This window comes from Pantherophis guttatus, chromosome 2 (genome assembly GCF_059756535.1).
Source record: "Pantherophis guttatus breed Tessera chromosome 2, ASM5975653v1, whole genome shotgun sequence".
Lineage (NCBI taxonomy): Eukaryota > Metazoa > Chordata > Lepidosauria > Squamata > Colubridae > Pantherophis > Pantherophis guttatus.
The window spans coordinates 293546402-293559961 of NC_142064.1; the positions used below are offsets into that span (position 1 = coordinate 293546402).

General features: G+C 60.6%; 2 protein-coding genes across 10 annotated transcripts in view; both read left to right on the forward strand.

The window, feature by feature from the left end:
• SYNGAP1 (synaptic Ras GTPase activating protein 1) overlaps nucleotides 1-8752 on the forward strand; it is a 36051-nt gene extending 27299 nt beyond the window's left edge. For 5 of the 9 annotated variants that reach the window (XM_060690065.2, XM_060690069.2, XM_060690057.2 and 2 more), the window contains 4 exons: nucleotides 4512-4685; nucleotides 4804-5015; nucleotides 5308-5408; nucleotides 7062-7340. In XM_060690065.2, coding sequence (XP_060546048.2) covers nucleotides 4512-4685; nucleotides 4804-5015; nucleotides 5308-5408; nucleotides 7062-7210 — 636 coding nt within the window. In that variant the 3' untranslated portion in view covers nucleotides 7211-7340. Of the gene's footprint in view, nucleotides 1-4511; nucleotides 4686-4803; nucleotides 5016-5307; nucleotides 5409-5995; nucleotides 6079-7061 lie in introns of all 9 variants that reach the window. The other 4 variants (XR_009622166.2, XM_060690062.2, XM_034430900.3 and 1 more) reach the window with 4 other exon arrangements.
• A 658-nt stretch (nucleotides 8753-9410) lies between these two features.
• ZBTB9 (zinc finger and BTB domain containing 9) lies at nucleotides 9411-12812 on the forward strand. Its single transcript, XM_034430901.3, has one exon. It carries the CDS (start codon nucleotides 9537-9539, stop codon nucleotides 11001-11003), a length of 1467 nt encoding a protein of 488 aa, XP_034286792.3. The 5' UTR covers nucleotides 9411-9536; the 3' UTR covers nucleotides 11004-12812.
• The last annotated feature ends 748 nt before the right edge of the window (nucleotides 12813-13560 follow it).

Sequence of the window (13560 nt, forward strand, 5' to 3'; positions counted from 1 at the left end):
CAGCAATCACCTTCAATGCTAGTTGGGTAATCCAGAATCGGTCAAAGCAACCCTCCAAGGCACCTTGGTCTGCCTAGTGTAATCCTGGGGCTGTTTCTTGAACTTCTCTCCCTCCCCCTTTGCCAGGATAGGGAATCTTCTCCCAGACATGCCTTTTCCTCCGGTTTTGTTCCTGTCCTCCCCGATGTCCACCCTTTGCTATGGTTGGCTCCGGGTCTTGCTGGCAGGCCTTTGCTCTCTCTCCGGCAGCCATGGTGACGTTACAGTAGTCCTCCTTGAGACTGTGTGTGTGTGTGACATGCGCCCATGGCCCTCTTTTTGGGACGAGTTTGCATCCGGAACATGAAAAGAAAGCAAGGACGGAGTCACCCCTAATTAGTGTGAAGCTCCAGCTGCCCCAGGTCTTCACCCGCCCTGGAGGTTCCTGCTGCCCCCAACCGCTCCCAAGTGAAATGCTGGCAGCAACCGGAGGCAACCCCGGGAGAGGTTGGCCTGGGGCAGTGCAGGGAGCCTGGGGGAGCCCGGGTGGTGGTGGTGGTGGTGGTGGGGCCCAGGACTTGCTGTCATTTCCCCTCGAGTGAGGGGTCAGCAAAGGACCCTAAGCCTTAAGAGGTGGACAGACTTGGGCTACGCTCCTGCCCATGGGAGGACTTGCTGCTTCTTGGGGAATCTTCAACCTTTACCCCGATGGCGACAGCTGCAGGGATCATCCCCCAACTGGCCACAATTTGGCTTCAAGTACTGAGAGCTGGACCCAAAAGGAATCGGTGCAGTTGTGGCTGGATGTTAGGGGTGTTAGCAACTCTTCCAATAGCCATTCATCATCTCCCCCTCCTCCTGAGAGCCCCCTCCCTCCCCGGCCAGGGAGGAGGGAGGGAGCTTGTAGAGAAAGTGTGCCCATCACTTCTATAGGAGCCCTGCTTGGGCAACATATGCCCTGGTGGCGCAGTGGTTAGAATGCAGGATGGCAGGGAAACTCTGCATTCCCACTGCCATCAGTTCGATCCTGACTGGGTCAAGGTTGACTCAGCTTTCCATCCTTCCGAGGTCGGTAAAATGAGGACTTGGATTGTTGCAGGCAAGATGCTGACTCTGTAAAACGCTTAGAGAGGGCTGTAAAAATACTGTGAAGCGTTATGTGTAAGTCTAAGTGCTTATTGCTGTAACCCCTGCCCTGCCCAGCTGCCAAGGAGGACGTCCACATTCATGCAGATGCTTGCAGTCCTTGCTCAACGAGGAGACACAAACTGAACTGCAGGAGGCCCAGCATGAACCCTGACCCTCCCAAAAGCCCCCCTCCCCCGAGAAGCATGGCTGTCCCTTCTCTCTCAGAGTGGCAGCAGTAGCGAAGGGTTGATGAGGAGAGGCCCTGTGAGGCCCTCCAGGATTGGGCCTGGGGCCCTTTCATCTAAGTTCAGGCTGAGCAGCAGAGCGACCCCTCTGCCCCTCCCCGAGGATTTTCAAGCAGGGATTTGAAAGCCTCTGGGATTTTGTCAGGAATGAGATGGGTGGCTACAGAAATGAAATCAACCAATCAAATAAATCCCTGACACTGCAGAGATGCTGGAGGAAAGGAAAAGAGCACAATTTTCTCAACCTGAGATTCTCCGGCGTCACAAAAGATGGCATTTTGAAATTTGGAAAGGGCAAGAGAGTTTACTGTCTCCAAAATGAGGCGTGTGTGGGGGGATACCAATCGGCTTTGTAGGGAAGTATCTAGAGTGGTTTGCTTTGAGATTTCGTTGAGCAGAGGATCTTGGCTGGAGAATGGCCCTCCCCTGTGCCCCCCCACCCCACCTGCCTTAGGCAATCTGGGGAAATGTGGACCCTCCTTGGCAACCCGGGCCCACCAAGAGCAGCTCCCCCACAGATCTTAGTACCTAGATGGTACCGCCCCAGGCGCCTGATGGAACCTGATAGGTTCCAGATGGAGCTTGGGCCAATCCCCGAGGTTCTGGCTCACGCCTCGACTGGAGACCTAGTGGCCGCCTGGGACAGGGTGGCTGCTGGAGCTCTAGATCGAGTCGTGCCTTTGTGGCCTCTGACCCGGCGCCTATCTCACCTGGCTCCTTGGTTCACCAAGGAGCTGAGGGAGATGAAACGCCGGAAAAGATGCCTAGAGAGTAGTTGGAGGGCCAGTCTTTCTGAATCGGACCAGACACTGGTAAGATCTCATATTAGGAATTATCTAGTGGCGATAAAAGCAGCAAAATGTACTCATTTTGCTCCTCTTATTGCATCATCAGATAATCGCCCGGCCGCCCTGTTTAGGGTGACCCGCTCCCTGCTCCACCAGGAAGCGCGGGAGGACCCCTTGGAGGGAAGAGCCGAGGATTTTGTTCAATATCTGCATGACAAAATCACTCAGATTCGGGAAGGTCTGGACTCTGACTGGGTAGATCCAGCGAGGGTGACGGAGGCAGGTCTTGAGAATGTTATCCGGGATGAGTTTGATCCTGTGACCCCAGATGACGTGGACAGGATTCTGGGTAGATTGAACGCGACCACATGTTTGTTGGACCCGTGTCCCTCCTGGTTAGCGCTGGCTTCCCGGGAAGTGATGCGAGGCTGGCTCCAGGGGATTATAAATGCTTCATTGGGTGAGAGTGTCTTCCCCGCCGCCTTGAAGGAGGCGGTGGTGAGGCCTCTCCTCAAGAAGCCCTCCTTGGACCTGGCAGTATTGGATAATTATCGTCCAGTCTCCAACCTTCGCTTTGTGGTGAAGGTTGTTGAGAGTGTGGTTGCGTGATAGCTTCCCCAGTACCTGGATGAAATGTCGTATCTGGATCCGTTCCAGTCGGGTTTCAGGCCTGGGTACAGCACGGAAACGGTATTGGTCGCGTTGGTTGATGATCTCTGGAGGGCTCGGGACAGGGGTTGCTCCTCTGTCCTGGTCCTGTTAGATCTCTCAGCGGCTTTTGATACCATCGACCATGGTATCATGCTGCACCGGTTGGAAGAGTTGGGGGTGGGAGGCACCGTACTACGGTGGTTCTCCTCCTTTCTCTCCGACCAGTCGCAGTCTGTGTTGACAGGGGGGCAGAGGTCGACCCCAAGGCCCCTCATATGTGGGGTGCCGCAGGAATCGGTCCTCTTGCCCCTTTTGTTCAACATTTATGTAAAGCCACTGGGCGAGATCATCCGTGGTTTCGGGGTGAAGTACCATCAGTACGCTGATGACACCCAGCTATACATCTCCACCCCGGACCACCCCAATGATGCCCTTGAAGTGATGTCCCGGCTGTCTTTAGAAGAGCACTTGATGGCCGTGACCAGGAGGATTTTTCACCAGGTTCGCCTGATCCGCCGGTTGCGGCCCTTTCTAGATAGGGACTCCCTATGCACAGTCACTCATGCCCTCGTCACCTTTCGTCTGGACTATTGTAACGCTCTCTACATGGAGCTCCCCTTGAGGTGCACTCGGAGGCTCCAACTGGCGCAGAGTGCAGCCGCGTGGGTGGTTATGGGAGCGACATGGAGTTCCCATGTAACACCTCTCCTGCGTGAGCTGCATCGGCTCCCAATGGTCTTCCGAAGGTTTTGGTTATCACCTTTAAAGCGCTCCATGGCTTAGGACCTGGTTATCTACGCGACCGCCTGCTACCACCAATAGCCTCCCATCGGCCAGTACGCTCCTATAGAGAGGGGCTCCTCCGGGTGCCGTCGGCCAAACAATGTCAATTGGCGGCCCTAGGGGGAGAGCCTTCTCTGTGGGGGCACCTACGATCTGGAACGAGCTCCCCCCGGAGATACGGAGGATCCCGGATCTGCGCACCTTCCGTCGCGCGCTTAAGACTTTTTTATTTCATCAAGCTGGCCTGGCCTAAATCTTCTCCCCTTTTTAAATGTAAATTTTAATTTGTTTTTAAATTATGGGGTATTTTAAATTTGTTTCAGCCAAATTATTTAATTCGTTTTTATTCTATTTTAAATTTTTGTATTTATGTATTTTATTCTGTGGCTGTTCACCGCCCCGAGTCCTTCGGGAGTAGGGCGGTATAGAAATCCAATGAAATAAATAAATAAATAAATAAGATCCTCATGCAAGGAAATCTGAGCAGAGCTTGGGCTCTGGGGTCCAACTGGTGATGACCCCAACTCAAACCGATCTCGCCACTGATAATAGTGATGATAGTCTAATCCTCTTGGGGTATTGAACATTTCAGTTGGTTGCAGTTCCTGAGAATTAGAAGAAGGGAATGTAAATAGCGGATTGATGGGGAGGAAGGAAGCTGGAAAACCAAGGAAAAGGGGGCCCTGGGTACCCCACCACTTCTCCCTGGTCCGTGTTGGGCTAGGGACCAAAAAAGGGTGTCTGATGTCCCAAACTGCGGACTGGTGGCCCAGGAAATCTGTGGCCCGGTGTTGGTGGTACATGGCTTCCTGTTGCCCACCTCTCTCTTTTCCTGGTGTGCCCCCCCGCAAAGCCGATGGTTTTTTTTTTTTGGCACATTGCCATTTGGAAGACTCGGGGTGTGTGCACTGACCTCATCCCTCCTCCAACCCGCCAGACCTCGCACACGCCCTCCACGCTGAATCCCATCCTGCCGGCCTCGGAGCGGACTGTGGCCTGGGTCTCCAACATGCCCCACCTCTCGGCGGACATCGAGAGCTCCCACATCGAGCGGGAGGAGTTCAAGCTGAAGGAATACTCCAAGTCCATGGATGAGAGTCGGCTGGACCGCGTGAGCCTCCCTCTGGGGTGCCCCCCCCTTGGGCTGGGGAAGAGGCAGCGGCCCCACTGTAGGCCTGGGTGCCGCAGGGCTGCCCTGCCTGAGGCTCCTCTCCCCCCCCCCGTTGTAGGTGAAGGAGTATGAGGAGGAGATCCACTCGCTGAAGGAGCGCTTGCACATGTCCAACCGGAAACTGGAGGAGTACGAGAGGCGCCTGCTGAGCCAGGAGGAGCAGACTGGAAAGATACTGCAGCAGTACCAGCAGCGCCTGGAGCAGAGTGAGAAGCGCCTCCGGCAGCAGCAAGTGGAGAAGGACTCGCAGATCAAGAGCATCATTGGCAGGTGAGCTGCAGGGCGGGGCTGCCACGGGGGGGGGGGGGGGGGCAGAACGTCAGGGAGGGTTCCCCCTGGTTTCTTCATCCTGTGGGTGGGGGGGCCACTGGCAACAGGGGGGACTGTGCGGCTCCTGGAGCTGGCGGGGCATGTGGGAAGGGGTGCTCCTCACCGGCGGGGCCCCAGCAGCGGTCTCTGGGGCCCCGCCGCTTTTGGGAGCCCCCGTTCCCGCAGCTGCTGGCGGCCCCGGCTCCCGCCGCCTGCCTGCCGGGTGGGGGGGCCCGGATTGACTCCAGTGAAGCTTGTCCCTGCAGGTTGATGCTAGTGGAGGAGGAGCTGCGCAGGGATCACTCGGGCGCCCTCGACACCTCCGAACCGCGGAAGCGGCTGCTCGACGCTCAGGTGGAAATTACAATGTCATTGTCCTTTCCCATGTCTCCATCCACCATCTGCCCTCCCCCCGTCCTCGTCTCCCCCCTCCCCCGCTTGCTCCCCTGGATGTGGCTGCTGTTCTCTGCCCGTGGGGTTGGTAGTGTCAGGAACAGGGGCCCCTAGCAGTGGGATTGGAGCTCCTTGCCTTCTTAGTGCCCAGCCCTGCCCTCCCGAGAGGGCCGTGGGGCAGCTGGGTGGGTGGAGGAAATGCACAGGGTACCTGGAGACAGCAGCAAAGGAGGTGGCAGGAGGTCCCGGGTACAGCACAGATGGAAGGGGGCAGGGCAGCTCCCCTCGGCCCCCTGGCCAGAACGCCACTAGGCCCCTGGGTGAACATGGGCCACCAAGGCCCCTGCGGTTGGGTGGAGGGGGGCTCCCCAGACCCAGAGGCTCTGGCCAGACCTGAGAAGCGCACCTGATGCCTGTGGGTGGAGGATGTGTCTCCGTGGGTCTGGCAAGTCGCCCTACAGCAGCCCCCCCGACTGCCTACCTTCTCTGCGGCGCTGCGGCCGCCCCGGGCCCCCCTGACCCCCTGTGTTTTCTCCGTTTCATCCTAGCTGTTTACCAGGTAACTCTGTGTGGCCCCGGTTTTGTCACTTGAGGGACCAGGGGACCCCGCCATCCATGTGGGGCAGACCAGGTGGGTCTTGCAGGCACTGCTTCTCCAGCCCCCCCCCATATTCCCTCGGCTGGGATGGGCCCCATTTCTGCCCCCCGTGGCCCAACATCCTCTGCTGGTGAGGGTGCGGTGTTCAGAGGTTGCGCTAAGGGGTCCTCTGTTGCTGTGCCCAGCATGTCACCCCCCCCACACTGCTGCCCCCCATCATGGCCACCCTTCCTTCCATCTCTCGTCTTGTCTGCCAACAGCATGCCATGTGGGGGTTGGGGCCAGGGGGAAGCACAGGCACATGGGCCATCTGGGCACTCACCTATCTGTGCGTGGGTGGGTGGGTCGGTGGGTGGGGCAATGGGGGAGGGGTGCAGGAGGAACCCCCTCCCTTGGAAAGGGGCCAGCAGCCAGTGGACACGGAGAGGTTAGTGCCAGAGGCAGGTGGGGAGGCTGCCCGGTGACCCCTTGGTGAACTGGGGAGCGAGGAGGGGGAGGTCACCCTTGGAGGGCTTTGGGGTGCCTGGCTGGCCCCTCCCCCAAACTTTGTGACAAAGACAATTGCAACAGATCTCTATCCTCTGACCTGGTTGAGTCCCTCCCCCCCCCAGGGCAGGAAGTTGGGGTCCCCCAGGGCAGGAAGTTGGGGTCCCTCAGCCTCCAGTCCTTACCAGGAGGGAAGCCCCATCTGACCACCTCCAACTGCCAGATCATTTGCTACCTGGTCACCCCTGAAAATTGGAGTGCCACAGGGACCCTAATTTCAGCTGCTGGGAGAGCTGAGGGCCTGGGGGGGCTGGCTGGGGGAAGAAAAGAGAAGCTCTCTTCCTTGGGGGAGGCCCCCCACCTTCATCGTGGGAGGCCCTGTGAGTTGGGGTGGGGGGGAGCCTTCCTGCTGGGAGGGAGGGGTCGATGAGGGAGGTGTGGGGGGGAATCAAAGCAGGTGCCTTGCGAGTGCCTGGGCCCCCTAACCGTAATAAATAAGGGGGCGCTCTCCCCTTCTCGCTCTCTTGCAGGAGAGGCAGCTTTCCGCCGTGGGTGCAGCAAACCCGCGTCTGAGCGGCGTTATGGGTCCGCCCTGGAACGGGATCCTACCCGGGCAACCGCCTCCGCTCCCGCGACTCCAGATCACGGAAAATGGAGAGTTTCGCAGCACCGCGTCTGAGCACTAGCGACTGCCCCCTGCCTCGTCCCGCCCCCCCACCAGCCAGCGGGCAGCCGTGGGGCGGTGGGTGGGGCGGGGGGCTAGTCTGGAATCACACGCCGGGGGCCGGGGAAGGGTCCGGAGGCATTCAGGGTGTTTTATAGCAGGACAGAGACGACAATCTTACCTACCCCTCGTGCCCGCCTGGGACCGCCCGTTCTTGGACAGAGCCGTGGACGGTGCCTCCCCCTCCCCTCCCCTCCCCCGTACTTCTCAGGAGTGGCATCCCTCCCCCCGACTCTTCACTTTTCTCAAGGCAGCGGCGGAAGGGGGTCTCCAGCCCTCCCCTCTGCCCCCCAACCTCTGCGTTGCTGGGGAAGGGCGCGTGGCCTCGGGGGAGGGCAGGCTGGTCCCGGTTCCCCCTTCGAGCGCTCTCCTCAGCCGGCCGCCGGGACGGTTGGGGGTCCCTCCCGCACGGGCCCCCTCCCCTCGCGCCTTCCCGGGGGGCCAGGGCGCAGGGGGTCGGTCCCTCCCCAAGAGCACCACTAGGCCTGCCCCCTTCTCTCCCCCCCAAGTAATCTGTGCCCCCTTCTCTGACAAAGGGCTTTGCCTCTCTGTACAGCATCCCTCCCCCCCCGCAGGACTCCCTGGGGGTCTCTCTCTTCTTGGGGCGGGGGGGCCAATGCAGGGAGAGGGGAGCTCCCTTCTTCCTCCCCTTCCCCTTCTCCCGTCTCCCCGGAGGGGGCTCATCAAACTCGCAAAAGAAGCCATTTTTCGGAACTGCCCAGCTGCAGGGTGCTGCTCAGGGCGGGGCGGGGCTCGTGCCCCCCGCCGGAGAAAGCGAAGGGAGGGGACCGGCTCCCGACTCGACTCGTGTGGTGCTCGCTCGCGTCCGTCTGTCCGTCCGTCCGTCCGTCGTGCTCGTCCCGGGGCTGCCGCTGGGTGGAAGTGTTTGGCGCGCGCCGCTGCTTCGTCGTGGTGTTTCTTTCTCGCTCTCCCGCTGCATCCCCCCTCCCTCCCTCCCCCCCCCACGCCGTCCGCCCCCCCTCCGTGTCCCCCCCCCAGCCATTCTCCTCCCCTCCCCCTTTTCTTTGGTAGGACTCCCCGCCCCCTCCTTTCTTTTCTCCCCCCCCCCGGACAATGACAGGGGCTCAGGTGAGCACCGTAGATATTTATACGTATTATGATGAATATGATGAATTATTATTACTCTTATGACGATGACTCCAAGTTTGTACATATGTGAATCCCCCCCCCACCACCCGCTGCCTGACCCCCATGGACTGCCTTCCCCCGCCCCGGCTGTAATTACGCGGGATTTGTACTGTACATAGACGAGTGCGCGTCCTCCCCCCCCCTGTACAGAGACCCCCCCCTCCCCCCTCCCAGTCCGCGGAAGGGGGCTCAGGCCGCTCGGCTCCCCCCCCCCCGCTTTCTCTCCTCCCTCCCTCCCTTTCCAGCTCTCGGGGTTATTTTATGTCAGATTTATTTTTTTCTCATTTTTTTCCTGGAGTGTGTGGTGACAACAGAAGAAAATGTTTAATAAAAGCAGTTGGTCTTTTATGCCACGTCTCTCGTTCGGGCATTGAGGGCGGGGGGGGCGGTGCGTGCGTGGGGGTCCCGACCGCTTCTCCCGCTGCCCTCCCGCCGCAGGGAAAGGGGCGAAGGCCGGGGAGGAGGAGGAGGAGGAGGAGGAGGAGGAGGCGGCGGGGGCTGCGCTCTCCTGGCGCCCGCGTGGGGTGGGGGTCGTGTGGAGGCAGCCGGGAGCAGACTCGGGTCACCTGGACGGAACGCCGGAACGAAGCCGCGGGAAGACCACGTGGCTGGGAGTCCTGCGCGCCACGCCCACTCTGCGTTGAGCCAATCGGGGGAAGGCCCGCCCACCCATCCGTATTGCGTCCTTAGCGAGGGACTGGAAGAAAAAACAAACACCGCCTATGGGCGCGCAGGTCCAATCGGCGAGCAGATCTACATCCGGGTCAGTCGTGATCACCGCCTCTCGCTCCTGTCCCCGATGACGCTACAGGGCGGGCAAAACTTCGAAACACCGCCCCCATCTCCGGACGCTCTCTGATTGGCCCGGAAAGGAGCGGGAGGTCGGACAGTAACCACTTTCCGGCTCCTAATTGGGCGAGGCGCTTGGGGGCGGGGCCGCTTCCGTCGGCGGCCTCCCTTCCGATCCCCCCCCGCGGGGATCCCCAGCGGCTCGCTCCTCCTTCCCTGCGCATGCGCAGAGGGCGTCCCAGCTCCCGGGGGCGGGGCTCCCCTGAGCATGTGCAGAGCGCCGCCGTCCCGAGGCCCCCCGAGCGCCGCCTGAGCGCCCGCCGAGGCTCCCGCGGGGGCCGCCATGGAGGCGGAGGGTCCGCGCAGCGTGCAGATCGAGTTCCCGCACTACGCGGCGGGGCTGCTGGAGTCGCTGAACCGGCACCGGCTGGAGGGCAAGTTCTGCGACCTGTCGGTGCACGTGCAGGGCCGCGTCTTCCAGGCCCACAAGAGCGTCCTGGCCGCCGCCTCGCCTTACTTCCACGACAAGCTGCTGCTGCGCGACGCCGGCCGCCTCGTCCTGCCGGGCGCCATCGAGCCGGAAGCCTTCGAGAACCTGCTGCAGCTCATCTACTCGGGCCGGCTGCGGCTGCTGCTCGACGCCCTGCCGGGGCACCTGCTGGCGGCCAGCGGGCTGCAGATGTGGCAGGTGGTGGACCAGTGCTCGGGCATCCTGAAGGAGCTGGAGGCGGCCGGAGGGCCCCTCTCCTACAGCCGCCCCTGGGCCGCCCGCGCCGCCGAGAGCCCCAGCAGCAGCAGCGGCGGCGGCGGCGGACACCGCCCGGGCCTCCGGGAGGACGGCGGAGGAGGGTCCGGCCGCCCCCGCCGCCCGCGGCGCTTGGACGAGGAGGAGGAGGAGGAGGAGGAGGAGGAGGTGGTGAAGATCCGGGTGTCCCAGGAGGAAGAGGAGGAGGAGGAGGAAGAGGAGGAGGAGGAGGAGGAGGAGAACCACCGGCAGGCCCAGATCTGCAGCGGCTCTGCTGACCGGCCGGTGAAGGTGGTTTTGGAGGAGGAGGAGGAGGAGGAAGAGGGCCGCCGCGGCAGGGGCCGTCCTGGCAAAGGCCCCAGGGAGCCGGGCCCTGCCTTTGCTTCGCCCCACGAGGCCCCCAAAGTCTTCTACATCAAGCAGGAGCACTTCGACCCCGAGGAGGCCGCTTCCTCCGTGCTGGGGAGCAGCCCGGCCTCCTGCCTCTCTGAGGCTGGCTACCTGAAATCCCTGGGCCGGCCCCCGGGTGTGTCTGAGGTGCCGGGCCTCTGCCAGCCGGAGATCCAGGCCGGCGGGCAGCTCGGCTACCTCCCCCTGCCCAGCGGGGCATCCACGGCTCCTGGCTGCTTGGCCGGGAAGTCCCAGGCCCTTTCCGCAGACTCTGTGGCGGCTTTCCCCGAGAGCTCGTGGAAGCCCGTGGACCTGCACGGCAACGAGATCCTTTCCCATGCTGTGCACGGCCAGGCGGTGCATGCGCCTGTCAAGCTGATGTCTGCGCCTGACGGGAAGAAGTTTGGCTGCCTGTGCGGGAAGCGCTTCGCTGTGAAGCCCAAGCGGGACCGGCATATCATGCTGACCTTCAGCCTGCGGCCCTTCGGCTGCTCCGTTTGCAACAAGAAGTTCAAGCTGAAGCACCACCTGACGGAGCACATGAAGACCCACGACGGGAACCTGCACGCCTGCCAGGACTGTGGCCGCAAGTTCCGTGTCCAGAGCTGCTTCCTGAAGCACAAGGAGCTCTGCAAGGGGCAGGGCTGGGCCACCGCCTGCTGGACCTACAAGTAGGGCGGGGGGGATGAGGGGGGCTGCCTGCTGAAAGCAGAAGTGGGGCTTGGCTTGCTTTCCCCCCAAACTCCATCCAAGGGTGGGGGGCTGAGAGCAGGGTGGGTTGCCTGTCTTCTTGCTCGGCTGGTCTTCCTTGGGGGGGGAGGGAGCGAGCATGGGAATATCTGGGGTGCTCCCATGTGGCCCTCTCCCCTGAAGAGATATGGATGCCGGAAGCAGATTTTCCTTCTTCTGCCAGTATCGCCCTCTTTCCCACCCCCAAAAATGTGGGAATTGTGGGCCGGGAATTGCTTGGACGGTAATGCTGCTGTTGCTCTTCCAGGTGCCGACAGCTCTGTGGGCTTCTGCACCAGTCAAGAGGCCGAGTCTCCCGAGCAGCCGTCTCTGCAGGGCAGGCCATCTTGGTGGGAGGCACTGAGTTGAGTCCTCTGGCCACAATCTGGCCTCCTGGGGCCTCAGCGTGAAGGCCCTTCTCTTGGGTGCTTGAAAGAATCACTCGGAAGCGGGTGGGGACCCCCTCGAGGGGCTGCTGCTTAGTGAGCAAAGCCTGTGCTGGGGAGTGGGCAGTGGCTTCCAGGAACACCGTGTCCTGGCCAGCAAACTGCCGAGGTTTGGGCTGGTTGGCTTCAGTGGCTAGGAAGCCCTACTCCTGGAGTTCCTGGGCCCCCCACCCACCCACCCAATGGGAGAGAGAGGGGTGAACGGGTGCTAGGAAGGGGCCCTCCAATCTTTTCATGAAAGCATGGGATGAAGAGAGGGGGAGTGGCTAGGTGGGACACTTCAGCCTGGAGCCCAGAAACAATCCTGGAAGGTCAGAGGAAATGAGCCAGCTGTAGCGATGCAGAATTGAGAATCAAACGCCAAAACAGTCTAGGATTGGGGGGGGGAGGGGAGGGGGATGTGCCCAGTAACACTTAGGGAGACGAACCACAGGAACTCGGGTGGAAGTCTAAGCCATCCTGGTGGAATTGCTCAGTCCGTTAAGAGGCGGCCGGGTGTGGCAGCCACAGAGACAGCAAAGGCCATTTGAGGCTGCCTTACTAGAAATACAATTTCCGAATTGCAAAGAAATCTTCCCCTCAACTGGGCTCTGTGGACTGTTCATTTTTGAGCACCAAGAATGACTGAGACAAATTAGCAAGATTGAAGAAGAGCTGGAAATCTTTGGCTTGGACTGCCCGGGGGTGGTGGTGGACTGGATGGCCTCAAGGGGCCCCTCTGGTTCCCCTGCCAGTGAATTCTCCCCTCCGTTTTGTACCCAGATGAGTCCAAAGGGATGTTTAAGCAAAACTGGGCACAGTGAATTCTCGGGGAGGGGCTCCTGGCCACTGCAGACCCCCCATCCCACAGGAAGACTCCCAGGAGTCACCGCTGCCCCCCTCCTCATTGGTCTCCCCCAGAAGAGACTCCCTTTGGAAGCCATGAGGTGGGGCCTGGGCTGGCCTCTTGCTCGGCTGTTCACCCTGCTGCTGCTGCTGCCGCCGCCGGTTCCCTGATGGAAAAGATGCCCCCGGAGGATGGGGGTTCCTGGCTGAGGCACTCTGGTGGGGCCTTCTTCCCTGGGGGGGAGGGGGGAGCAGCAGTTTCTCAGGGAAGGGGTCTCGGCTGGGCTGCAGATGTTCTGGCTCAGATGCAGATTGGAAGCCCCACAATTGGGGTTTTTATTTCCCCCGTTTTTGATGACATCTTCACCCCTGTTTTCCAGAGATGTCGAGGCAATTTTTCTCTGGCACTGAAAGGAGTTTGGTTCTAATTCAGACACTGTTATGTTTTTTGACACATAATCACCAATGAAGGAGAAATGCTTAATCACGATGGGTGAGCGATTTCATTCTGGGACTGGGCCGAGGTGGCTTTCCACGCAAGGAGCCGGGAGGTAGTTTGGCGCATTGGGGCTTTTCAGGGACTGGCACGGCTCTGCGGTGGGACACGCTCAGCTGTGCCCAAAAAAGGGGGGGGTGTTTGGTGCATCCAAAGGGGAGCTGAACCCTGTATGGCGATGGTGCTTTTCTGATCTGTGAATCCAGCTGGCATCAAATAAAACTGTGCGTGTGCCAGGGCTGAGGCAGGCGGGGCGAACAGCCCAGAGTTTGGCCCCGTTTGCAGGGAGCCCTCCTGGAGGCTGCGGTGACTCTGTCTCTTGTGAGAGGGAGCGGCCAAGGCAGATTTGGGGGCCACAATAGAGCTGCTGCTTTTCCCAGCACGACCAATTTCATAATCTGGGCAGTTCGTCTGAATCCATAAATTTTATTATCCTTTTAATATTGAATGAGAATGTGGAAGATGTGTCCAGCTGCACACAACCTGGACTTATCTCTAGGCCACCTGAGGCACCCACAGCACTGGCTGCTTTCCCGTGTTCCCCGCCACAGACTGGGAGGGATTCTCAAGGTGGTGGCCCCGTGGCCTAGCATGTAAAGGGGTTGGGCGGGCAGGCAGGCAGCCACTGCTGAGAGAGGAACTGCAGGGGGGGGGGTTCGGTTTCTGCAGCTGGGTTAGCCCTTGACCGGGCACCCTCTGCTGCCTGGGCTTAAAGGCTCCATCCCTTGCAGCTTTG

What these genes read in the sequence shown, in the direction of transcription:
- ZBTB9 (XM_034430901.3), top strand. Translation starts at nt 9,537, where the DNA reads ATGGAGGCGGAGGGTCCGCGCAGCGTGCAGATCGAGTTCCCGCACTAC.